This window comes from Leucopleurus acutus (assembly GCF_964270905.1).
Source record: "Leucopleurus acutus genome assembly, chromosome: 9".
Taxonomy (NCBI): Eukaryota; Metazoa; Chordata; class Mammalia; order Artiodactyla; family Delphinidae; genus Leucopleurus; species Leucopleurus acutus.
In genome coordinates, this window is record NC_139144.1 from 107,790,437 (window position 1) to 107,815,890 (window position 25,454).

The 25,454-nt window shown below is 56.7% G+C and overlaps 1 protein-coding gene across 1 annotated transcript in view; it reads right to left on the reverse strand.

The window, feature by feature from the left end:
* Positions 1-382: 382 nt before the first annotated feature.
* The window catches only part of PTPRN2 (protein tyrosine phosphatase receptor type N2), a gene marked incomplete at both ends in the record, with an annotated part of 672,304 nt that continues 647,232 nt past the window's right edge, over positions 383-25,454 (reverse strand). The window contains 4 exons of the mRNA XM_082845910.1: positions 383-454; positions 7,206-7,279; positions 20,150-20,214; positions 23,494-23,547. Coding sequence (XP_082702036.1) covers positions 383-454; positions 7,206-7,279; positions 20,150-20,214; positions 23,494-23,547 — 265 coding nt within the window. The remainder of the gene's footprint in view (positions 455-7,205; positions 7,280-20,149; positions 20,215-23,493; positions 23,548-25,454) is intronic.

A 25,454-nucleotide genomic window follows, 5' to 3' on the forward strand; every position in this document is an offset into this window, starting at 1 on the left:
TGGCCTCTCTGGGCCCCGCCCTGCACAGCTGACACTCCTTCAGGAAGCGACAGGTCACGAGCCAACTCTATTCCGGGGACCACGCTGACTGCACCATCAGTACGACATGATTGCGGTTAAGAATGTGGATGGGTGCTTTAAGGAAAAATAAATTTTTTTTTCAAGAAAGTGAAAATAGATGAACTGATTGCCCCCGGTAATTGCATCTTCCCACAGATCTCTCTTTATTATTGTCTGGTTGAACAAAAATACACATTTTAACTGCTAAACTGCACTGACTACAGAGTCTTAAGGACCCGATTACGAGGCAGCTGCACTGGGAGACGTGGTTAAGTCGTCCCGTGACTGCAGACGGCTTTCCCCGGGGCCTCGGGAAACGCACTCACTGGGGAAAGGCTTTGAGGATGGCGTTCACCTCCTCGGCCACGGCCGTCAGCGCAAACTCGAACTGCTCCTGGAGGGACAGAAGGAAGGAGATGTGAGCGGGGGTCCCTTCTACGCCAGCCTTGGGCTCCCGTGTGTTATTCTGCAGAAAGAAACTGTTTAGGAGAAAAAGGGAAAGGTGGCAGATTTCCGTGGAAAGGAGAACAGGGCACTGGTTTGCAGGATAAGACCCAATGCCGACGGGCCACACTTCTTGTGTGGGAAGGTCTCATTTTTTATGGCTGCAAGAAGCTGCCAGTAGACACAGGAGCGGGACAGCGGCTGCCTGAGGCTCCACGCACCCCGCCAGTCTCCTTCTGATGGCAGCGCCCAACGCGCGGACCCTGATGGGTGGGGCTGGATGCAGCTGCCGGTCCTTCCTAGACTCGCCACGAAAACGGTCACAATCACGACCCCTCGGGGTTCCCTGGCCTCAGGATGTAAAGGGTGGTGCTTTCGCTGCTCTGGAAATCCACCCATCACCCAGTTCAACCCGATTCCACTCCGTTTGCTAGAAACCCTCATGTCACCCTCAACCGTCCCAACTTAAGACATGTGCGCACACGTGCTCACAGACGCCAGCGCACCACGGACGGGACACGCCTCTCGTGCAGCTAAAACCTGCCAGGACTGTTGGGTAGAAACGAGGGGCGAGTCCAGGGTGTCGGGACCGTCCGCTCCTCCAGAGACCAGGGTGCGGCAGACAGCGGATGAGCCCACCTCTCCCGCAGGGCTTCCCGGGCTCCCGGGCTCCCGGGTCCACCACCTGCTCCCAAACTCTGCATGAAACACTCAAAAGTAGTGTTATCAAGCACTTCCCACTACACCAAAGAAGTCACAAAAATAATAAACTATGCAAATGATCACCTAGCTAAGGATTGTTGATGAAGGAAAGCCCTACCGATGGCTTAAGTACTTGATAATTCCAGTCATAAATAGACTTGAGTTCAAAGCCCGAAAGAATGATCAGTTTCCACTTTGAATGGCCAGTATGTAATAGAAACATAGAAACTCGCTCCAGTTGAAACAGCAGACACAAAAGAAGCAGACTCACGTATGTAGAGAACAAGCTTGTGGATTCCAGCGGGAGGGGAGGGGAGGGCGACACAAGGGTGGGGAGTGGCAGCTGCGTCTACTGGGTGGAAGGGGCTCAAGAGTGGACCACACAACACAGGGAGCAAAGCCAGCTCTCTGTCACAACTGCAGGTGGAAAGTAACCTTGAAAATTGTATAACAATTAAAAAATTGACAGTAAATAAATAAACTAGCTAAAAACATAAAACAGCAGAGAGTCAACCTAATTTAACGCTCACTTTGGGACAAAGGCCAGCTTCTCACCAGTGTTCCCCTGACCTGACACTGAAGGGATGATCTGCCGGGTTCTAACTCAGAGCCTCTGCTGGCGGCCACGAGCCTCCCACGGACACGGTGGACCCTCCCGCGGAAGAGCCTCCCGGCCCGTGTGCAGGGACCCCCTTGGGGCTGGTGCAGCAGGAGGCGCGCCCACGTGGGCCCAGCACACCCCAGCACCATGTTCCCGTACAGGCGGGTCCTCTCCTCCCCTCGAGGCCTGGTGCTCAGGCCTGCTGCCACCAGGACCGACGTGCCCTGGGGAAGCCGCCCCGCGCCGCCGTCTCTCGAGCCAGCGGTCGGCCCAGCAGGGTGTGTCACATGCAGGACTTGGTCCAAGACACGGGAGCAACCCCATCGGACGCCTCCTCCCAAACGATGACTTGCCGACGGGCAGACCAAGGTCCGTGATGACTCAAAAATGTGAAAACATGAAGGGGGCTCTTTGGGAATCTCACTGTACATTTCCCACGCGTGTTTATACGGGAATCCACCCTAGAGCTTGTCTTCAAAGGGAGAAATGGACAAGCAAGAGATACGCACTGTGGCCTTGCTTATACAAGACACCGGAAAACACCCAATGCCAAAGAGAAGTAAATTATTTTATAGAAAAGTGTCTAATAAGAAAGCCAGCATTTCTGCTACCACGTGAAGTGACAAAGGCGGAGGCAGACCTGCCCCTGTGTCTTGACTGTAATCATTTAAACACTCTCTGTTCACAGGACCACACAGAGGACCAGGCTGTGGGACGAAGCAGGTGCAGTTTACGCCGCTGCTGGGGAGACCGTGGGGCGGAGGGGACGAAGGTCCGTGGGGTCCACGCGATGGTCCCCGCTAAGCTACCGAGAGGGCTCTGACGGCAAAGCCCGGAAGGTGGGGCCCTCGGGGCTGGACCGCGGCGAGAGGGGCTGTCAGCGCCTGGCCCAGCATCCTGGAAGCCTCTGGCGCCAGCTGCCTCCCCAGCTCCTCCCCTGTCACAGGTGGGGACTGTGTGTGGCCCACATTTTGAGCAGCGTCGCCTTAGCTGAGATGCCTGGGTGGGGACGCCAGAAATCGGGAAGAACCTGGCGTTTGAAGTCCTTTTAAGATAGAAATTTACTTTAAGAAAACCACTAACATAAAGGCAGAAGCTGCACTTACTGAATACACTTCAATAAGTGACAAGGTGACCATTTTGGCCTGGACTCAAGCTCAGGACAAGAGCCATCTGAGCAGGGAGGCCTTGGGGCGTCCTGGCTGTAACAGCTCTGAGCTGACCGCGTTTGCAAGGATAGGACATCAGAGAGAGGGCTGGGGTACTCTAAGCAGGAAGATGTGCTAAACACAGGAGGCCCGCGGGACACGGTCCGCTGTCTCTCCCAGGGTCCCTGCCCCTCCGCGTGAGGAGCCGCCGAGGCAGGACGTCCGAGCCCTGCGTCCACACAGGACTGGGTGGTGCGGCCCTAAAAGGGGTCAGGATGGAATGCCCTCTCCCAGCTCCACCCCTGACCTCGGACACCAGAGACAGAGATGGGGCACAGGGCCCGCGTGCCGTGTGCACGTGTGTACATGTGTGTGCACGGGGAGGGTGGGAGACAGAGAGACAGAAGTACAGAGAGGGACGAAGAGACAGAGACAGAGAGACAGACAGAGACAGAGGAAGAGACAGAGAGACAGACAGAGACAGAGGGAGAGACAGAAAGACAGAGACGGAGAGAGAGACACACAGAGACCGGGAGGCGTAAACACGCCTCCAGGAAGGCGAGTAGGGGTGTCAGGGGTGGACCCGAGCAGCGGGAAACACAGGGGTGAAGTCAAAGTGCAGAAAGGGGACAGGTGGGGGGGGGGGAGGCAGTGCACGGAGACCACATGGATGCACCTGTGTGTATCCCAAGGGGGCAAACGTGACATCATTACTTGGAGGTGACTGAACACACAAGTCGAATGGCTTTTATTTCTAAGTGACAACTGTAAGAGGAAATTTTATGATGGAAAAGCAAGTGTCAAGGCCTTTGATTAAAAGGGCACGTTTCTTTCAGGAGATGCATTGAAGGGGAAGGAAGGAGTCTGTTTACAAGACACACACGGAGGACAGCTTCACTCATCTTCTGAAGTGTGTTATTTTAATTGCAGCCCTTGACTTCACCTCTCTTCCTAAAAATGAGCGTTTTGCTGGGCCTGTCATGGACGTACAGTGACGGGGTCGGGTGGACGTCACGCACCCACGTGACACCTCTGCCTGGATGTCCTCTTGCCCTTGTGCTGCCTCCACCCGCAGGGCTGGGTCTGTCCTCTGAGTGTCTGACGGGGCACAGCCGTCCACCAGGCATCCATGGTTGGTTTGACTGAGAGCTTGCTTCCGGGTGGAAACACAGCTCTCTGTGACTTTTTACAACCTAATGAAGTTCTGTGCCCGGCTAGGCGTCAGGGCTCCGTGGCTGCCCCAGGCCCCAGCCTCAACGAGCTCAGAGCTTGTTAACTGTTCTGACTGTATTCAGCTCAAATGATGCGATTTGACTAAATGGGTTCAAATGAACAGACTGTGGTCGACCTTCTCGTGGCTCGTGGGAAACAGCATTCAGGTTTACGGCACTGTTTTGTCCGAGGAAATGTCCTATGTTTTTGTTAAACTGAACTTTAGGGAAAGCTCAGTTTCACGGAGTGAGATGCTGGGCAGAGCAGCCATCGGTGAAGAAAGAACGGGGGCGCCTGTGTGTTTACTGTGCGTTATCCCTGAGACTCCAGGAGCTGAATTTCTGCTCTGCCCGCAGCCTCGGAGAGCTCACACGCAGCCCAGGAAAAGGGCAGGTGTCCGGGGCAGTCCATCCACACAGGAGGCCACAGCTTGCCAGCCTCTGCCGTCTGGGAGCACCAGAATGTCGGGGCAAAATCCTCTGGCCACTAGCGTCCCTTTGTCACTTAAAGAAATCAGGATGTTAGTGACTATAAGGTATGTGACGCTAACACAGGGCAGTGCCCCTTCCTCCAGGCGGGGCTGGAAAACCACCCCTTTGGGCTCGTTCTGGCCAACGGGCTGCAGACCACAGAGGGCTGAATGGGGTTTGTAATGTATTAGGAAATTTTCTCTTCTGTTTTAGAGAGAAGCTCCTCTTCTCAATAACTTTGCCCAGATCCACCCCAGAGTCCGTGTGTTTTGAGGGCCCTTGGGGGGCGGACGGGCCTGCCTGGGGGGGCCCGGCTGCGAGGAGGGAAGCGGCGGGTTTGAATTCAGGGTCCTGGGCACTATTCACACGGCGGCCAACGGTGTGGCACGGAGGGCAGATTTGACCAGAGATAGAACCATCTCTTCATTCCTGGCTGTAAGTCACCCCCGCTGCCCCAGCCCTGGCTCCGGGACGTGTGAAGTCGTGCAGCTGCCGGTGGCCATGTAGGGCCCAGACCGCCCAGGACAGTGACCCAAGCCCGCATTTCTGGATGACCAGGCCACTACCCCCAGCACGGTCAGTCCCAAGGGCGCTAAACCCGTGGGCTACGGGGCACTGGGACGGCATCGCGTTGTGGTAAAGCTGAACCACAAACAAACAGGTGTGAGCAGGGTCCAGTTCTCCCCGGGACGCCACCACTGCCAACGGAGAAAGAGTGAGCAGCGGGGAATGCTGGCGGCCGCGCCCTGAGCCCAGGGCCCGAGCTCACCTCTCCAGCGAGGTCACACACCTTCTCCGGTACGCTCCTGTCAAGACGCACACCCGGACCCCATCACGGGAGCACCAGACACACCCCAGCCAGAGACAGTCCAAGAAGCACAACCAGACCTGGCCGGTCCTCAAGGCCACGGTGCCGTCCACCAGAGGAGGCGAGGGGGACGTGACCAGCGAGCGCACCGTGTGGTTGCTCCTGGAAGGGACCCTGCTCCAGAGAAAGGCCCCTGGGAGATCTGACGCGGTCCGCACGTGAGTCAGCGGCATCGGATCCGTGCCGGCTTCCGGGCCTCGCTTGTTCCCTGCGGTTACGAAGCGTAACCGTGGGAAGCTGGTGAACGGCACACGGGAATTACTTGTATTTTTTCTGCAAGTGTTTGCAGGTCTGAAATAATTTCAGATTTCAAAAAATGTAAGAAAACATGCAGTGTGCAGTGACTTTCACATAAGATTCCACAGGAGGGTCTGGTGACAATGCTGCACGTTCTAGGGCCCGAAATAAAGCGGAGGGACAGAGGGGCCGTCGGTGCTGGTGTCATCAAACCGCTCCCCCCCGCCCCAGCCCAGACGCGGGAAGAGATCAGGGCAGCTGTGATCGCCAGCTGGACAGGGCAGGGCTGGGCAGAGATCCTGACCACTGAGTGTTTCCTCTGGTCCCACTCAGAAGGGGTTTCTGATTCTACAGGAGAATTAAGCTGGTTTGGCCTCAGTGCTTGGGGCTTCGACAATGCGGAACCAGCCAAAGGGCCCTTGCAGTGATCTCCAAGGTCACAGTGTGCTCGCTGGACTCACCAGGCTCCTGGCTGCTCCCTCCTCAACGGGGTGGGCGGCATTTCCACTGTTCTCTCTCCCTCAGGCTCAGACACCGCACTGTCCTGCTTGATTTCGCACAGTGACAGCGAGGGAGGGACGGCATAGAACTGCTTGCCCTTTGTGGGGGACAGTGAGACCCCGAGGCGCGATGACTGGGGCCCCAGAATCGTCACCACCAGGCACCAAAGCACAGCCCAGCTTGATCTCACAGGAGAGCTTACGGTAACTTGAAGTCTCCTCAAGTACAGAGCAGCGATTTTGCAAGGGCATCTTGCACGATTTGTGGCCTTTGGTGGAGGCGCTAACGGCAGCGGAGGGTCAGGACTCCACACTGAGAAGAAGATTCTCTATTTTATGGCTGCAGGGTGTGTGGGAGTGTTTGTGGCTGGACACAGATATGTCTGGAATGCTGCGAGAATGGGTCATCACAGTGACCTGTTTCTAGCTCTGGTTAACCCAAGGCCAATCAGGAATCTTTTGTCTTTGCTCTTTTGCTGCAGACTTGGCCTTTTTAATAAGTATGCACACGAGCTACTCAGGGTGCTCAGGGACCCAGCAGCACCTGGGGACGTTCTGGTGACCACTGTCCTGATGACCGCACGGCAGAGCTGCAGCTGTGGGAGCTGGAAATACGGGAGGTGGGCAGAACGTTGCATGAACGCAGAACATTCCACGCAGGGGTGCCGGCGTTTATCACTGACCTCTGACTATAAAACTGCAACATTCTCCCTCCCTCCCCAAACCTGGCACATGGAGAGTTCCCAGGGCCTGAGGTCCGACTGCACCTGCTCAGGCTGAAATGTCTGGCTGCTGCCGGAGCTGCCCTCGAGCCTGCAGGGAGGCGCTGCCCGCGTCCTGCCCCGTGCAGCCCTGGCCTGGGAGGAGGCCAGCCGGCCTGACCCTCGCTCCTCTCGAGAAAACCTCCACACAAAGACCCCCCCCCGCACAGCCCTGGCAGCCCCGAGGACTGGCCGACAGTACCTTTGTCTGAACCATGCGTGGCCTCTGGTCCCTCAAGTGCTCCAGCGTCGCGGCGATGTCGATCTCTTTAGCGCCTGCAACAAACACAAACGGGGCTGAGCTCAGGCACAAGACAACCCGCGCTCTGCGTCCCTCGCCTGCTGCCGGGGTCCCTCAGGGCCCAGCGGCCAAATGACAACGACAGTCATCCCTCAGCTGCCCGGCTGGCAGGCAATTTCAGGGTTCACACAAGAAAACAGGGCAAGGCGGCTTTCATTAGCATTGATTCAAGAAGGCTGGGCTGAAAAATGTTATCAGATGCCTATATAGATACCCACGGCAAGCTGTCGCCAGGAGCGACTAAGGCTTTCTTGATTTTTTTTTTTTTGGTGGCATTTTAAGACTTTTATTTTTTTTGGCTGTGCTGCACGGCTTGTGGGATCTCAGTTCCCCGACCAGGGATTGAACCCGGGCCACAGCTGTGAAAGCCCGGAATCCTACCCACTAGGCCACCAGGGAACGCCCACGAATTTGTTTTTAAAGATATTTTTGATGTGAACCATTTTTAAAGTCTTTATTGAACTTGTTACAATATTGCTTCCATTTTATGTTTCGGTTTTTTGGCCGCGAGGCATGTGGGATCTTAATTCCCTGACCAGGGATCGAACCCGCACCTCCTGCATTGGAAGGCGAAGTCTTAACCACTGGACCATCAGGGAAGTCCCCCCAACAATGTTTTAAGTCATAGGAAGTAGCATATAAACTTTAATTTCTATTGCATAGGATTTTTATTCAGAGACCTAATCTTGTACATCTAAATATTGGCTTCTAAAGGCAGAGTTCCCTGCCTGTTAGGAGTGTGTTCCAAATGTTAAGAAAAGGTCAGGACGCCCCACGTGCTCACGGGTTAGTCGTGTGGCCTAGATCCCCTCCTACAGACGCACCCACGTGACACCAGGTGACTTGGGTGCCACAGAAATACTACTATTTGAGTTTAAAAGTGTAACCTTACGGATTCCGCGTATGCTCTTGTCTTTGCATCTCGCTAGGTCCTTTGGTAGCTGGACAACCAACAAGACGGGTCCCGAGCTCGCGAGCTTCTTACAGCTCAGAGGGGAGCGCCTCGCGTCTGCTGTGCAATGCTGTCAAATGCCGGGGGCTGGGCGGGCGCCTCTGAAGTCAGCCGGGACCCCCGCCACCCCCGGTGAGGCGTGTCGCGCGCATCATTTTGCCTCACGGCGCCACACTGTCACCACCCCCTGTTCAGGGGAAACTGAGGCTCGTCCCGGCCACGCAGAGCAGGCAGCCATGCTCGCCAGACCCAGATGTGGAAGCGAGACCGGGCTGGTGGCCACCAGGACGGCTCTGGCCTCCCACTTCCATCACACCTGCGTGTGCACAGCCCTGCCCTTGGCCGGGAGCCGGGAGGCGCGCCTGAAAACGTCCAAGGCCGCGGCAGCCTTGGTGCCCTGGTTCATCCTGGAGGCCTGAGGCCCACGTGGGTGACAGCTGAGCCGCCAGCGCCTTTTTCCGAGTGGCAGGGAGATGCCGCTGGGGACACGGATGAGGGTGGGAGGGAAGGTGGGGGGACCGCACACTGTCTCAGGGAGAGGGTGCCTGAAGTGGGAGGGGCTGGCGGCTGGAGGGAAGGTGGGGACGGCTGGGAGGAAGCACATTCCAACCAGGTGCTGTGCTCGCATCAGGGAAACCGCCACGAGTATTGGGAATCCGGCAGTAAGTCGCTGAGACCGAGAGGCCAGGATCCGGGCTGACCCCCTTAGGCCAGCACGGTGGCCAGTCCGAGTGCCTCGAGGTGTGGGGACAGTGTGGCCTGAGTTCATCACATCTAAGCTGGCCATCCTTCCAGACAATGAACGCCCTCCGTCGGGTATGGGAACACCCCAAGCCCCCCCGACTCTTAAGTCAAAGTCTTTCTAGGAAGTCTTTCTTTCTGGGGGATCCGCCAAGAAACTCGTCCAGGCGGAAGACAGGGTCTCCTTCTGTTTGCCTGAAGGCTCCTCTGAAGGTGTCAGAAGTTTTCGAAAGCTGACAAGGTCACAAGATGTACAGTCTTGTTTGGGGGGGACCTGTGAGCCCAGAGCAGCCTGAAACGGTGGGTGAAAGAGGAGCTACGGGGGGGGTCCCCCGGCCACGTGCACAGCGGCCCCCCGAGGGGCCCCTGTGCCAGGAACCTGCTTCCTCATCTCCCCAAAGGAACACGGAAATGGGCTTCTTCAAACCACAGGTTTGCCTTAAGAAAGTGAAGTCCTACGTGGAGAGTGAGCAAGGGAGGGGGTGTCCCACCCGAGACCTGAGCTCTCGTCCCCCCAGAAACACCCAGCTGCCGGGTCAGGGTGGCCCCTCTGGACGCAGCACGGAGCTGCTGCTGCTGCAGTTTAATTCCAAGCGTGAAGAGGCCCGGCTGTGGGCAGGACACAGAAAACTCCACCTGGGCGCGTCCGGGGCGGGCGCGAAGCTCCAGCGGGAGCAGAGCAGCGAGGGGCCTCGCGGGGAGCCGCGAGTCAGCGCGTGGTGACCGCGCGATGCACAGGACGTATCAGCTGCTCAGTGAACGTGACCCCGCGGATTCTGTGAGCAGAGCCTTCTGGGAGAAGTGCTACCTCTGGGCAGCTCTGTCCTCCCGTCCCGTGGACGCCAGGAGAACGAGGTGTGGAGTAGAGGTTGATTCATCAGCTCAGAGACGATCCTAGTCCTTTAAAAACAAAATCCTGAGGGGTCCAGACTTAACCCCCCACTTTTTAAGGTTGCTCAGGGCAGCATCTTTAGTCCTTGAAACTCGTTTGAAAGACTCTTTCAACAGCCCTTTTCCTCCGAAGGGCTGGTCTGAACAAGAGAACCAGCATGAAGTCCCGACCCCACCCCGTCCCTCCTCCGTCACCCTGGAGCGACTCTGCAGAGCTCTGCCTGGGGCCACGGGCAGGTCCCCTCCAAAGGCAGCTCCGTGGGGAGACTGTAGGGCCACGGGTGACGCTCTGATCAGGTGCTACAGACGAAACCTCTCTCTTCACTGCACTCTCCTTCGGACGACGGCTGACAGAGGAAGGAGAAGGTCTACTTAGGTTTTCCCTAGACAGGGTCTGGGGAACGCGAAACGCCCGGGCACCACGTCTCAGATCACGCTTAGCCTGAAGCCAAGGCTCAACAGTGGAGGGAATCAAATTGAAGCTTATGAAACTGTACGGCGCTGCAAATAGAGAAGCAATGGATTCATCAGGTAGAATCAGTGTCCGACGTGGACGGCTGCTGTCTCCCTGCGTGTTAGGATGGAGGAGAGTTAGTTATCTGAAGTGTGTGTGGAGAGAGAAGTTTTAACAGAACACACATGCAGGATCTTCTATGAGGGGGGGGAGGCACGGCCATGCATCCTGTTCGGTGACCCCGGCAATCCTGGTAACCCTGAGGTGCACGAGACACACAGTCTGCGTTTGTAAACCAGAGCCTTGGGGCTGGAGGGAGGGGTGCGTCCTCTTCACCTTGTAACAGGCTTTACTGAAGGTAAAAGGATTTACTTAAATCCCCCAAATAGCTAGGAAGCTCCCTCTAGTGCTTTTAAAATGGAATGCTCTCTACAAATCCCATTTTGCTGACCACATGTCAAGGTCCAGGCGAACAGACACATGAGGTGCGGTGCTCAGGTCGAAAAGCATGTGACTAGTTGAGGAATTAATTATAACAGATGCAAATAAAACCCGGACAGAAGACGGGGTGTGATTTCAGGGAGAGGTTTCTGGCATTTTCTATTGGAGAAGCTATTTGGATACGAGAGGAACGTATGTGCTTATTTAAGTCATCCTGCGGTCGGTCGAAGCTGGTGATTCCATGAATGTACAGCACAGACAGAGGCAGCCTGTGCATTTGGGCCCAGCACCGCACAGGGCGACTGTGAGTCAGTCTGACCCATCTTTCCCGGCACCAGTGACCCAGCAGGTGCGCTGCAGACTTGAGGCCGGAGTGGCCGGCGGGGTCCTGAGAGACACTGGCCCGGCGCCACCCCGGGCACCGACCAACACACACGAAGGGCTGCCGCTGCGGCTTCCCAGTGTGCTTGGTGCGGTGGGGGGCTGGCTCCGAAGTTCACGTTATTGGTTAAATACATTTTTAAGACAACAGGGGTTTTTAAGCTTTAGATAAAAAAGTATTCGTCATCAAACAAGAAACATTGAAAGAACTTAGTATTAGCACAATATTAAAACAGTTCTTAGGATGCGAGAGCCAATTCAGAGTGAAAGAAAGCCAAGCGAACGGGCCCCTGGCACCTCCTACGAGGCTTGCTCTGACTCCCCCGGTGACTGCTGGCTAGTGCACGGGGCGCCCTCGTCTCTCCCCGTCCTCTGCGTCCACAGCAACATCATGTAATAAACAGAAATACATTTTGCTGCAGAGCTTCTACCCAGAAGGTCTTGCAAACCGCAGGGACGCAATGTATCCTTTTTTCTTGTTAAAAAAAGCCCTCATGCGTCAAGCGCACGAGAGAGAGAGGCCTTTATTTTGCAGGAGGAAATTGTCTCAATTCCACCCTCTGGGAGAACTGAGGAAAGCTCTGCTCCTCGCTAAACACACCTAAAGGGGTGAAGGAAGAGCGGTGACGGTCGTGAGCCCGCAAGGGGCACTGCCTGTGTCCCAGGACGAAGCCAGAGCTGTCTGGGCGCCGAGCTGGGTCCCGAGAGTCTGTGGTCTTCGGCCGAGCTCCGTTTGGGGAGGAAGGGCTGAGCAGGGTGGGCAGGGACAGCGCGAGGCCTCAGCCCTGCAACCGGCAGGGCTGGAGGTCACAGCTGGGGCTCCCTCTGGGTCAGCAGGATGACCGAGCCTTCACCCCAGGCGCCGCGAGTCAGGGAGCACCACAGCCGGAGGCAGCCCTCCTCCTGCCTCTGGGTGTCTCTGGGTGCAGGTGCCGCCTCCAGGCCCTGGCCTCCCACTGTGCACACACGTGGGCGCGTTCCCACACACTCCCCCACGGTGCGCACGCACACGCACACGCACAAACTCTGTCCTGGGTCTTCCGTGCCGAGCAGTTCCTACTTCATGTTTCCGGATGCTCTGAATCGACTGAAGGTTCATCAAAATTAAAAAGGAAGACTTTTTGCTGGCTTTCTAGATTAACGATCATCTCCCTTTCACAAGGTTTCACTGGGATCAAAGGAGACAAACTAGCATCACATCCACTTGAAAATCAAGTATCTCAGAACCCAAACAAACTAGGTATTTTTCATGTTTTTAAAAACAAATTCGAAATCATTTTTCAGGAGAAGCTAGGATGCCTCCAGATCTTTCTAAAAAAATACAAGTAAACAAAAGCAGGACTGGGTGTATTGCCTGTAAAGTTGCCATCACTTACGCTCCAGGAGGTGTCAGAATTGTGTGACGCATCCTGCGATGTTCAACGAGGCGCCAGAGCGTCTATGACGCTGCGCAGGTACCGGCAGCATCAACGCTGAGAACCACCCGGCACCCAAGTGCATGCGAGTGCACAGTGGTTAAAAAAGAGGGCGTCAAAAAAAAAACGAGGGCGTCAGGAAGAGGCGACCGTTAAACTTGTAAGAAGAGATGGACGTGATGGCCACGAGCACGCCGTTCAGATCACCACCCGCCCCGGGAAGGCAGGCGTCGTGGACACAGCGCGTGCATGGGAAGCTGATGGCGGGGACCTCACTACCTCCCGGTTCCACCCACGTGACAAGGAACCACGTAGGACGCACAAGCCCCAGGACACACTCAGGTCCTCAGTGGACGGGTCAGAGTTACGAAGGGGACGAGGGGTGGGTCATCCGGGTGATGTCCGTGGCTGCAGGGAAGAGGCTGGGAGCCCACAATGACACGGGAGTCTCTCTCAGGGGAGCAGGGGGGCTCTGAGGCGGCCCTCCCGTGCCGCCCAGGGTCTTGCACTTGGGGCCACAGACACACGCCTGAGCCCCCATACGATCAGAGCACAGGGGCAGGAGGGCGGGCAGGCGGCCGGGCCTCGTGGGACCAATGGCCGCCGCGAGGGGCTGGGCCCTTGTTACCCTTGAGCCGAGGCCAAGTGCTCCAGGGGAGCTGGACGCTCAGCCACTCACAAAACCCCCATCGAAGGCTCTCGGTGCCCCTCCTCCCACCTCGGCCCCCGAGTCTACGTCTGGTTCAGAAACTGAGGGTGCGGCCGGCCCCGTGGCCTGGCCGGGACGGGGCTACTTAGTTACTCAGCTGACGGCAGCACGGGGACCACGGTCCTTGGATTCCTCGCACCGTCTCCACCCAGGAAAGGAGAGGCAGGGTCCAGGGAGGCCTCATCGGGCGCCGCGAGGTCGTAAGGACGACACAGACGGTCAGCACTTGTCACAGACGCTCTCACACAAGTTCACGCGACTGTGGCAGGATTTTCCGGGAGGGTCACTAATGCAAAGTGACAGAGGCGTGGTCCTCAACACCACTGCCCACCCGCAGAGCGCGGCCGCTCAGCCAGGGCACAGGCCTCAGGTCCTACTTCACAGTGTTTGAGCCGTCGCTGCCCCCCGACCGGGGTTGCTGTGCGTGGGGACTTCCTGCCACCAGGGAGGGACGAGGGGTCTTTGGCAGGAGAGGGGGTGGACCCTCACTGTCTGGGGAGGAGCCGCGAGCGGCTGCTGAGAGGGGCCAGGGCAGCTTTGCTGGGCCTCTGGGGTCTCCGGGGTAGGAGACTCTGGGGCGGCGGGCAGCCAGCAATGCTGAAGGACTCTTGTGGCCTCCAAGCCGCGGCGACCCTGCCAAACATGGCCAGCCAGGGGCCAGCAGGACGGACGGTGGCGATGCTCACGGGGACAGGGTGGGGGCCAGTCTGGGTTTGGGGACCAGAGAGACGAAAACCTGGGTGACAAGCTGGCTGTCGCTCTTCCGGGCAAAGCAAGCGCGCATGGGAGGGACGGCCCTGGACCGGCGTCGGGTGGGGTCCAGCCAGGTCTCCCAGCTTCTCATCGGCCACGTGGGACCGTGTCCACGGGTGACTCAGGAGGGAGGAGAAGCCACGTGAGCAGGTCTGGCCCATGAGATGCAGGGGGTTCTACACGGGCCAGGAGTGCCCCCTGTGGTGCCGAAGTCCACGGGGCCCCTGTCCGCCCATCGGCAGGTCAGAGAGCACAGCACTGTCAGCTTTACCTGCCCACAGGATAGAGAGCATTTAGGAGGCAAAGTGTGCGATTACGGGCTGCAATGTGGTTCACGAGAGGACCCGGATAAGACGGGCTTAGGATGTTTTCCAGGAACAACTGTCCCATTTTGCCTCGTGTCTCGCCTATTAGTCCCTCATCTATCGTGTCACCTGGGCCTGGGTCACACCCCCAGCGATACTGCTCCCGGGACCCCTGTCCCCACCCGAGTCTCAGCTCCAACTGGCCAGATGAACAGACCAGGGAGGAAATATCCACCCGTCACCTCACGGGACACAATTCCTCCAGGTAAAGGAAAGGCCTCCCCACCCCACCCTGTTCTGGACACTTTTTTCAGCCTGAAACCTGCATGAGCTGAAGACAAGGTGTCACCACCTGGAAGCCACGCTGGAGGCAGACTGGTCCGTAGAATTCATTCTCTGCTGGGTCTTCATGTTTCAGCCACAGACATAAAAACGAGACGTTTCCCCCTCGACGTGCCTTGCTCTGTGCAGCCTGCTTCTCCCAGTTAGTCTCGTCTGTAGAAGCGCCGTCCACGTGCACGGTCATGGCCAGGGGCGGGCTCGGCCCTTTGTGCAGACCCCTGTGCACACAGACCCCTGGGGTCCTGCCCCTCCAGCCCTTGAATCCAGCGGCACCCAGTCGATCCTGCCGGGACCCACTGCACGTCCTCCTTCCCCAGCGGCTCCAGATGGATCCGGTCAGTGAGCCTGTGGTTCCAGGTCCCCGTGGTCTGACCTCTGTCTCCCCTCCCTGGCAGAGTTTCTGCTGCGGCCCTAACAGACCCAGCTACCCGCTCCGCCCCTGTCCCCGGACTGTGCAGCCTGGCCGTGCCTCTGCAGTGCCGCCCCCTAAGCTCCTGGGCTCTGCCATTTGCAGAAAGACCAGGCTCCGCATCAGCCTGGCCAGCTGGTTGCCTTCCGGCACGTCACCAAACCTCTGGGGATCTGCTTCCTCAGTTTGCAACCAAGTGTCGGAATAAATGAGCCCTCAGGGCCCCTTGGGGCTGTGAGGAACGGGCTACAGACGCGTACGGGGCTCTGTGACAGGCGTGGGGCGAAGCGACCCCGCCACTGCCCCTGCATCCCGGGGCCCCAAGTCACAGCTGCAGCCCCCACCTGCTTCTCCGCATGGAGTGTAAAGCCCAGGAGGGCAGCTCGTTCCCTTGCTCACCATGTATTCTGGGTGCTCAGTAAGTACTAGGCTGGAACACACTTCTGTGGTTCAGCCCGTATTTGCCAAAAGGGGGAACGATACCGCGATGGTGGCCGAGGGGGACAGCAGGGTCCACGAGTGGGGAAAGGGAGTGGGGGGCACGTCCCCCGCAGACCAGGGCCGGGTCCTGGGTTCTGCAGGAAGGAGCCGGCGTGGCCCAGAGAGAGGGGCTACGAACACGTGGGGCCTCCCGAGATCTCTCTCTTTAACATCCTGCTGACCGCTGTGTGCAGAAGAGACGGGCACAGGAGCGAGCGGGGAGGCCAGTCCAAGGCCACAGAGGAAGGGACGGAGGGAGCAGGGCCGAGAGACAGAAGAGATGGAGGACCGGACACACGTGGACGACCACCTTCAGCTCTGCTCCCTGGAGCACGGCCACCCAACGGGACTTCCCGTTACGGGCGCGTTTTCCGTCTGCACCGCCTGTTTGGCAGCCCCCGGGCACCTGTGTATTGGGGCGCCTGGCATGTGGTCAGCGTTTCAATCTTATCATGTAAGTTGCCACACGTGGCTGATGGCTAATGCCCTGAACAGTGCAGCTCTGGGGGAGTGCTGGGTTTTAAAAGTTCAACGAGCCACGAAGTGTTACTTCTCCCAGAATGGGAGACAATATTTGCAAATCACACATCTGATAAGGGTTTAATATTCACAATATATAAAGAACTCCTACACCTCAATGACAAAAAACCAAACAGCCCAATTAAAAAATGGGCAAAGAACTTGAATAGACACTTCTCCAAAGAAAATGTCCAAATGGTTGACACACACATGAAAAGGTGCTCAACATCTCTAGTCCTTAGGAAAATGCAAAGCAAACCCACAGCGAGATGCTGCTTCCCAGCCATGAGGATGGCTACTATCAAAACCCCAGAAAATGACACAAGTGTTGAAGGGGGTGTGGGAACTGGAGCCCTTCCTTACGCACTGTTGGTGGGAATGGGAAGTGGTGCAGCTGCCGTGGAAAACAGTACGGAGGGTCCTCAAGAAATCAGAAATAAAACTGCCATGCGATCCAGCAATTCCACACGGGGTGTATAACCCCAAAGAACTGAAAGCAGAAGCTCAAAGAGATGTTTGCACACCCACGATCATAGCAGCATTAATTCAGCAGCTGAAAGTGGGAGCGACCCGAGTGTCTACAGATGGATGACGGATAAGCTACCCGTGGTCCCCACCCCTGCAACGGAACGTCATTCAGCCTCAGCAGGAAGGAAATCCTGCCACTGGCTCCAACACGGTGCACCTTGAGGACGTGACGCTCAGTGACATAAGCGAGGCACAGAAGGGCACACACTGTCTGATTCCACTCATGTGAGGTCCCAAGAGCTGTCAGAGTCACAGACACAGGAGGCACGATGGAGACTGTGCATGAGGAGATGCTTACTGATGCCACCATGTGACAGGGACATAGTAAGGAAGACGAGCTTCCTGAGGATGGAGACCGGGAGCTGGACAGACGGCCACGTGGGCGCTGCACATCCCTTCACACTCCGTGCTGAGACCGCTTAGGACGAACTCGCGGCCGATGCAAGCTTAAAAGGCGTCTCCAGGCGCACCTGCCGACTCGGCCGGCACCCCACGTCACACCATGAAATCCCAGTCCTGCTGCAGTTCCTGCCAAACGAAAGGAACGGGCCCCCCAGGACAGTCCAGGCCTGCGGACACCCCAGGAGCCGGGAGGCTCAGGGCGGCACGGCCAGCTTCCCAGAGGTGGGGCTTCCTCCGTGGCCCCCGGTGAGGGACAGCCCGTGAGGCCACCTCCAGGTGACCCAGCACATGTGGTCCTCGGGAAGCCCCACCATCCGCCTGGCGCTCTCCATTTGTTTGAAAAATTGTGGTGACCCTGGGCAAAGAGAGGTCACGGACAAAAACATAAGAGGCACAAGCTTGGAGAATATCTCGGCTGCAAAACCAACGTTGCTACGTCTGAGCTCAGTCTCTAGGTGAGAGAGGAATGCTACCAAACCCTGATCCTGACCCAAAATATTAGCCTGAGTTAGACGCGTGTTCGCAGCCACGGGAAAAACGTGTGGAAGAATTTTACAGGTTGACCCCTGACTTTCCCGCCACAAACCCGGGCAGAGAACCAGCCCCTCAGCTCAGACTTCCAACCGCATCCTGTCTGCTCGCTGACAGACCAGACAGTGCCGAAAGCCCCTTGTGATTCCCGCTGCATCAAAGGCTTTACTCCCCGAAGCCCGTGTGCCCGGCCCAGGCTCCAGGCTGTGGCTGGCTGGGCTGCCCGAGTGTCCCCGGCCAGCCTCAAAGCCCAGGGCCGACGCAGGCGCCGGGCTGCAGGAGAGCTTGGGAGACGCATTCTTCGGTCCTCCTGCAATTCATTCCTTTAAGAAAAAGGGAATGGGAAGAAAGGTTTCGTGTCCAGCCAGAGCCTTTGATCATTTGATGAACGCGGGCCGGCAGCACGGGCCTCCGGCTTCTCAGGCCAGACAAAGGTGGCCCTGGCCGCCCGGCCCCGCGAGCCTGGCCCAGAACAAAACCCCGGCGGCCGCTCGCCGGGGCGGCCTGGGAAAGGCCCACCTCGCAGGCCGAGGGGCCGCCCTGCCCTTTGATCTGGCCCGAGACTGCAGCCTGGGCCCCGGGTCAGGGGATTTCACAGCGCGGGCCCCCGGGCAGAGGGGAGCAGGTCAGGGGCAGAATGAGGGGTGACCAATCTCTGAAAGAGCCTGGAGACCGCCCTCCCGGGTCAGTTCCACATGGCTGGGCTCGCACTGTTGCCGCAGCCGAGCCTCAAGTGGGCTTTGACAGGACGGGGCAGGCGGGGCGGGGGGCAGCCGGGATGGGAGTCGGCCCCGCCCCCGGGGCTGCGGCACTGTCCTGCTCCAGGTGCCCTCACACCTGCTGGGTGGACACCCGGGTATTCCCCCCGCCCGGTACCGGTACCGCTGGGGCGCCTGTCCTTGGGACGAGCCGGGCGCCATGCCACACGGTGTATATGCAGTGGGTTCCTGTGTCACTTGCTTACACACAAAGGCGGCACCTCAAACACGCAAGGGGATCTGCATTCTCGGAAGGCATTCGGTTTGATAGACGGGGAAACGCTACATGTGACAGCAGACAGGGGAGCAGGATGGGGGAGAAGCAGGAATTCCGCTGTGGGCTGCGGCTCGTAGTGACGGCGCGTTTGCAAATGAAGAGACAGATACAGTCGATGGGACACAGCGGCATTACTCGACGGGGAACAGATGACCTTTCCGCCAAAAAAGTTAGCTTTTTGGATCTAAGGCCAAAACGTGTTACTAAAAAGCACCGTCAGAGCATTTGCGTTTGCTTCGTTGTTTCTTTGTTTGCACATCACAGCTCAGAGCTACTTCAGGGCGTGAAATATGGTCTCTGGTGGTGTGAGCCCGGCCCAGGGTCCCGCACCCCTGCCTCCCCGCCCCGGAGCTGGCAGGGAGCCTGCGGCACAAGGGGGGCCAGTCCTGGGTCCCGGCTGGTCACATGCTTACCAGCTGTAGGGCTGGTAACGCTCAAGCTCTCTAGTCCTTGCGTGTAACACAATGGCTGGCTCTTATTTTATCCTCACACGTCGATATCCTTGGGCTAAAGATGTGTTCCGTTTTTCTTTTAACCAGGAGAAATGGAGTAAGAAAGATGCCTATTTCAGAGCTGCTGACAGTGGTGTGACAATGTATAGAAATCCATTTCTGTAATCAGTGTCTGCTCTTACTGCAGGTACAGGATGAAGGGTGGGCGTCCTGGAAGGTGGGTGCCCTAGCTAAGAACACACGTGTGCGTGTGTGCGTGAGTGTGTGTCAATGTCGAGAGGAGGACGTTTTCACAGGTGGGAAGGAGACCGTGAGACGTCACTCATCGCAGTGTTTCCTGCCCAAGTTCCCTGGAGGCTGACAGGCAGCTCAAGAACAAGGAAGCGCCTTTCCAGGCCAGGTTAGGGTCTCCCTGCTGACGTGTGCGTGGTTCTCCCAGAGGCGGGTCCGAGAGAATCTTCTCCCAGTTGACTACTGGCTTCTAAGGGGACACCTCACGGGTTTGTCCTGTGGACCACGCCTGGGGAGCCCCAGCCCCGTTTGGTCCCTGCACTCTCATGGGTTAAACTCCACCCAAGCCATGAACTCATCCCAGGTCTGTGTTCAGATCACAGCACTCTAACCCCAAGTCCCCAGACACTGTCTTTAGGAGGGAAAGGCCCAGGACCACGGAGAGCGATTCATGTGCTAAAACGATGTTACAAAGGGGCATCCAAAGGTGACCTATTTTAGAGACCCTCACTCCAAGAGATTTTAGGTGGCTCTGAATTTTGCAGATATAGTTTGAACAACAGGGAGGATTTAAGGCTATTCTGAGCTGCTGAAACGCTGGAAGATCAGGCTGCCTTCTCCTCACTCCTGGTGTTAACACAGGACGTCCTCAGCGAGCACTCACGCGTCACCGACTGTGCGCTGAGCCCAGTGCGCGACCCCGGGCGGAGGTGACGAAGGAGGAACCTTAGAAATGGACGCGCTTTGCCGCAAACAGCCTTCCTGCGGCTCAGGCTAATTTTCCCCGAGGATTTCTGTGACTGCTGCACCGAGGTTGCCATGGCAACCCCAGCCGGCTCGGAGCCGCACAGAGCAGCCCCGCTCTGAGCCTTACCTTTGGCCATCTTATTGAGAACCATGTCGACCAGGATGTAGGTGCCGCTCCTGCCCGCGCCGTCACTGTCAATAGAAGGAGAGAGATGAGGACACACGCACCACGCTGTCCCCACTCCCCACACGCCAACGATGGCATCTTGCCTCTGTGCTCAAGGGGGGCCCATGAGAGGAGAGGAGGGCAGGGTGGAGAACTGGAGAGGAAGAGAAAGAAAGGGGGTGAGGGGGGTCAGGGTGGGAGAGGGGAGGAGGATGGGAATGGAGGGGGAGGAGGAGGGGAGGAGGAGGGGAGGGGGAGGGGAGGGGAAGGGGAGGGGAGGGGAAGGGGAGGGGAGGGGAGCGGGAAAGGGAGGGGAGGGGAGGGAGAGGGAAGGGAGGGGAGGGAGAGGGAAGGGAGGGGAAGGAGATGGGAGGGGGAGGGGAGGAGATGGGAGGGGGAGGGGAGGAGATGGGAGGGGGAGGGGAGGAGATGGGGAGGGGAGGGGAGGGGAGGGAGGGGAGGGAAGGGGAGGGGAGGGGAGGGGAGGGGGAGGGGGGGAGGGGAGGGGGGAAGGGGAGGGAGGGGAGGGGAGGGGGAAGGGGAGGGGAGGGGAGGGGGAGGGGAGGGGAGGGGAGGGGGAGGGGAGGGGGAGGGAGTGGTGGGGGAGGGGAGGGGTGGGGGAGGGGAGGAGGAGGGGAGGGGAGGGGAGGGGGAGGGCAGGGGAGGGGGAGGGGAGGGGGGAGGGCAGGGGAGGGGGAGGGGAGGGGAGGGGGAGGGCAGGGGAAGAGAAGGGGAAGGAGGAGGGGGAGGGGGAAGAGGAGGGGCAGAGGGGAGGCTGGAGCGCTTTCAGCCCTGAGCTAACAGCGGATTAGCTATTGTGCCTGTGTTGATTTGTTCGTTTCTTCCTTTTTTCTCCCCTCTTTGGTCAAAGATTCAGCAAATTTTGTCAGAAAAACAATGAAATAAAGAAATGCCTGTCAGTGTCAGAGTTGATGGCATTTGTATTCAAAGTGTCTGCAAGAGGCCAGCTGTGAGCAGGGGAAGAAGGACGGGTGCAGGTCTCGTGTGTCCACACCCTCGGGGGGCCGTCTGTCCGTCCCTCTAAGGAGCAGGGTGCACATGTCCCCCGTCACTGCAACGGAGCCCCTCTTAATCCCCCCTCGTCCCCCAGCTGTGAGGGGAATAATCACCACTGGACGAGAGTTGTAAAAACGTTCTGAATTGCGGCTCGACAACAGCCCATGAGAGAAAAGGAAGGCGCCTCTTCCAGGAGGAAGCAGCCCTGCACCCCCTCCTGCATCTTGTGCCCTGAGGTGGTCCTTAGGCCAAGCAGGCCGTTCCCACGCCCACGGGCAGCATGTGAGTAAGAGGACGGCGTCACTCCTGGCAGAATCGGCCGGCCTGAGGAGGAGACCGGCGCCCCGTTTCAGGACCTGGGGAGCCGTGTGGCCGCGCTCTCAGTCCCGCGCCTGCGGCCCGGGGGCCGCCTGGCCTTTCACAGCAGAGGGTCGCTGAGTTTGGCCTCAACACGCTTCTCAAACAAACGGTGGAGAAAGCTCCGGCCGGAGAGAGACTCCGCATTGCGCTGGGCCCACCTGCGCTCCAGAGGCGGGGATGCCGCCATGCCGGTGTCGCCGACGCCCGAGTGACCGGCCTGCGGCCAAGGGTCTCCTCAGTTCCCTTCAGCTCATGCCACACAGCTCTGCCCAGATCTGCCTCAGAACTGCAGACGGTTCTCCACGGGCGGGTTAAAGGCACTCTGGTCCAGCTCTCGAGGATACAGACCATACTCTGCACACCTCGTCTTCTCTCATGGACCGACACAGAAACACACACAGGCACACATTCCACACCCACACACTCAGATACACACACACTCATGCAGGGGCACACACACCGGCACACAATTCCACACCCACACACTCAGATACACACACACTCATGCAGGGGCACACACACAGGCACACAATTCCATACCCACACACTCAGATACACACACACTCATGCAGGGGCACACACACAGGCACACAATTCCACACCCACACACTCAGATACACACACACTCATGCAGGGGCACACACACCGGCACACAATTCCACACCCACACACTCAGATACACACACACTCATGCAGGGGCACACACACAGGCACACAATTCCATACCCACACACTCAGATACACACACACTCATGCAGGGGCACACACACAGGCACACAATTCCACACCCACACACTCAGATACACACACACTCATGCAGGGGCACACACACCGGCACACACATTCCACACCCACACACTCAGATACACACACACTCATGCAGGGGCACACACATTCCACACCCACACACTCAGATACACACACACTCATGCAGGGGCACACACACAGGCACACAATTCCATACCCACACACTCAGATACACACACACTCATGCAGGGGCACACACACAGGCACACAATTCCACACCCACACACTCAGATACACACACACTCATGCAGGGGCACACACACCGGCACACAATTCCACACCCACACACTCAGATATACACACACTCATGCAGGGGCACACACACAGGCACACAATTCCATACCCACACACTCAGATACACACACACTCATGCAGGGGCACACACACAGGCACACAATTCCACACCCACACACTCAGATACACACACACTCATGCAGGGGCACACACACCGGCACACACATTCCACACCCACACACTCAGATACACACACACTCATGCAGGGGCACACACACACAGACGCACACACAGGCACACACACTCCGACACACACACACTCAGACACATGCATGCACAGACTTCTTGACTGACTGGACAGACTTGGTGTTTGATCTTTGGAGACCTGACTCCTTTTGATCCCAGGCAGAAAGGAATACTCTGCGAGACAGTTCTAGACAATGGAGCACACTTCTTCACCGAAAGCGGTGGGTAGGAGCTCGGGGAAGAGCTCGCCCTCGGAGGGAGTTTTCTTCCAGTGGATCTTTCTTCTTGGCTGGGGGGACCCACTCGAGGACACTTGAGCCACTGAACTTTCACCCGAAGGCCACTCGTTTGATTCCAGGTCTGTCCTGTTCATAACTGGCCCCAGCCTCTGCGCAGGTTTCCAAACGTCTGCGAGGCGTGCTGGGCCGAGAGCCCTCCACACACCACACACACTGTCTCACAGCATTTGCGCAGCGGTCCCAGGAGGGTTTAAGACAAAATAAGTTTATATCCTCGGTTTCCTTTAGAAGTACCAGTTAGATATACTTATTAAGCAATCAGGAGGTTCAGTTCCTATATTTAATAGTGGTTACTTTTGAGGTAGTGAACACTTCTTAATCCAGGTTAAAAGTTGTACTTGCCTGCAGTGGACAATTATTGGACAAGAACGGCCCCTGTAGCACTTGTTTACTTTTCTGAAATAAAGAGAGACACAGAAGTTATGATTATGTACCAGACTCTGTAGCAGCCATCCAAACAGCCCATACGCCAAAGCAAACAGACCGGCTCTTGGACATCATTTTGCAATACCCTGTTTTGACAAAGAAGATCAAAATTATGCACACATTTTCAAAGGTTTATTTTTCTTTTCAATATTAAATTATTAAACAGAGCTTTGAAAACAATTCTTACAGTTTTCTTTTTCCCTTTACAAGTACGAACTCTGGCCTGAGGTCAACAGATCCATCAGTGTGAGCCTCCCCACTCCCCACCCCTTGCTCTAGTTAATTTGACTTCCGTTGTTGTTGTGATATGTCTAGATTCTCCACTTAAATTTTTGAGTTTTGCAATTTACACTCCGCATTTCTTACAGTCTAGACGTCACATTGGAATGCAACATTACTGGGATGTCTCAAGACAGCATCTTAAAGACACTTCCTGATCTGTCAGTTTTGTAAGGATATCTAAATTACAGAGAAGCCTCAATTATGTCCAAGACACATGTTTCCATTTTTATAAATCTGATTATGTTTAAAACAACTTGTTTGTGCAGATTTTAGGTTAGAATTTATGAAAATTAACAAGAAGCGTAGATTAAGATTTTGTAACCAAATCCTAAATCACTACAGAGCACTGCTAGGAAATTCACTGTATAAGCTTGATAGTTTTTGTAATTCAGTGAAACAACTAATCATGTTTACAAATTATATCCAAATTCTCAGTAAAATCTTTCTAAATAAAGAAAATTAAAGACAGAATTTTGGTTAATTGGAGGGAAAAAAATGTGTGAGGGGGGTGTGCTCTAAAATGTGCTGTGAATTTCTATGATATAAGACGTGAAGTTAAATTTTAAAAAGAATTACAGTAGAGAAAAATCTTTTCCTTCATATGCCGGAAATGGGAAAATGTCACATTTCTCTGCAAAGGCTTGTCTGCTCAGCATGGAAACAGTTGAAAGTGGAAATTCAATCAGTGGGTTCGTTTGCTACAAACCCCTGAGACAGTGTGGGACTGGGAGGGAGTCGAGTGCTGTAGCTGATGGGTGAGCTGAGTGGGTATTTTAATGTCACATAAAATGACATTTATTGCCCAAATGTCAGAGCTCTGTTGCTTTCCTACTTCCGCTATGGAGTGAACAGAATAGGCGCTTCTGAAGGGAGACTCCACCCCCAGAACGGCACAAGGGAAGTGGCAGGAGGTGGCCGTGCGGTCCACGTAAGATGTGCCCGGAGACGGCCACGCCCGGGGCCATCGGGGCAGCGGCACGTGCTCTGTGGCTGTTCCCCGGCTGAGAGCCAGGCTTCAAGCCCGGACCTCAGGGAGCCTGGGAGGTGAGGACCCAGAAACCCGGGTACAACAGGCGGCCCAGCGTCCTCGTGGCCACGGCACTGCTTCTGCTGGAGCCTATCCTTGCTTTTGACCTACACCCCAGTGTTAGGGTTTGAGGGAGAGGAAAGGGGAAGTGATTAAGTTGAGGGAACGTCTGTGCCAGGATCCCTGGGAAGTTCTCAGCCCTTTGAGAATAAGAGATCGGAAAAGAGATCTACCAGCTCCTTCTAAAACCTCCCATTCTCGAGTCAGGTTGTCAAGGCAACGGTGAGCTTTAGCTCCGACAGAATAGATGCCAGGCCCCAAGGACTTGTCTCCAGCGTGAGCAGTGGGGAGCCCGCCAGCCCAGTGAAGGCCGTGTGTGTGCGTGTGCACGTGCGTGTGTGTCCAGGCGTGATGCACGCGCTGTGTGTGCGTGTGCGCAGCACGGAGCTTGCTTGCCCGTGAGACCAGAGCCGGGGTGGCTTACTTTTACAGGCCTTGCACCTTCAAACAGAACTTTCTCCTGGACGCTTCTCAGTCACGGAATCTTTTAGGTGTGAACCACCTCAGC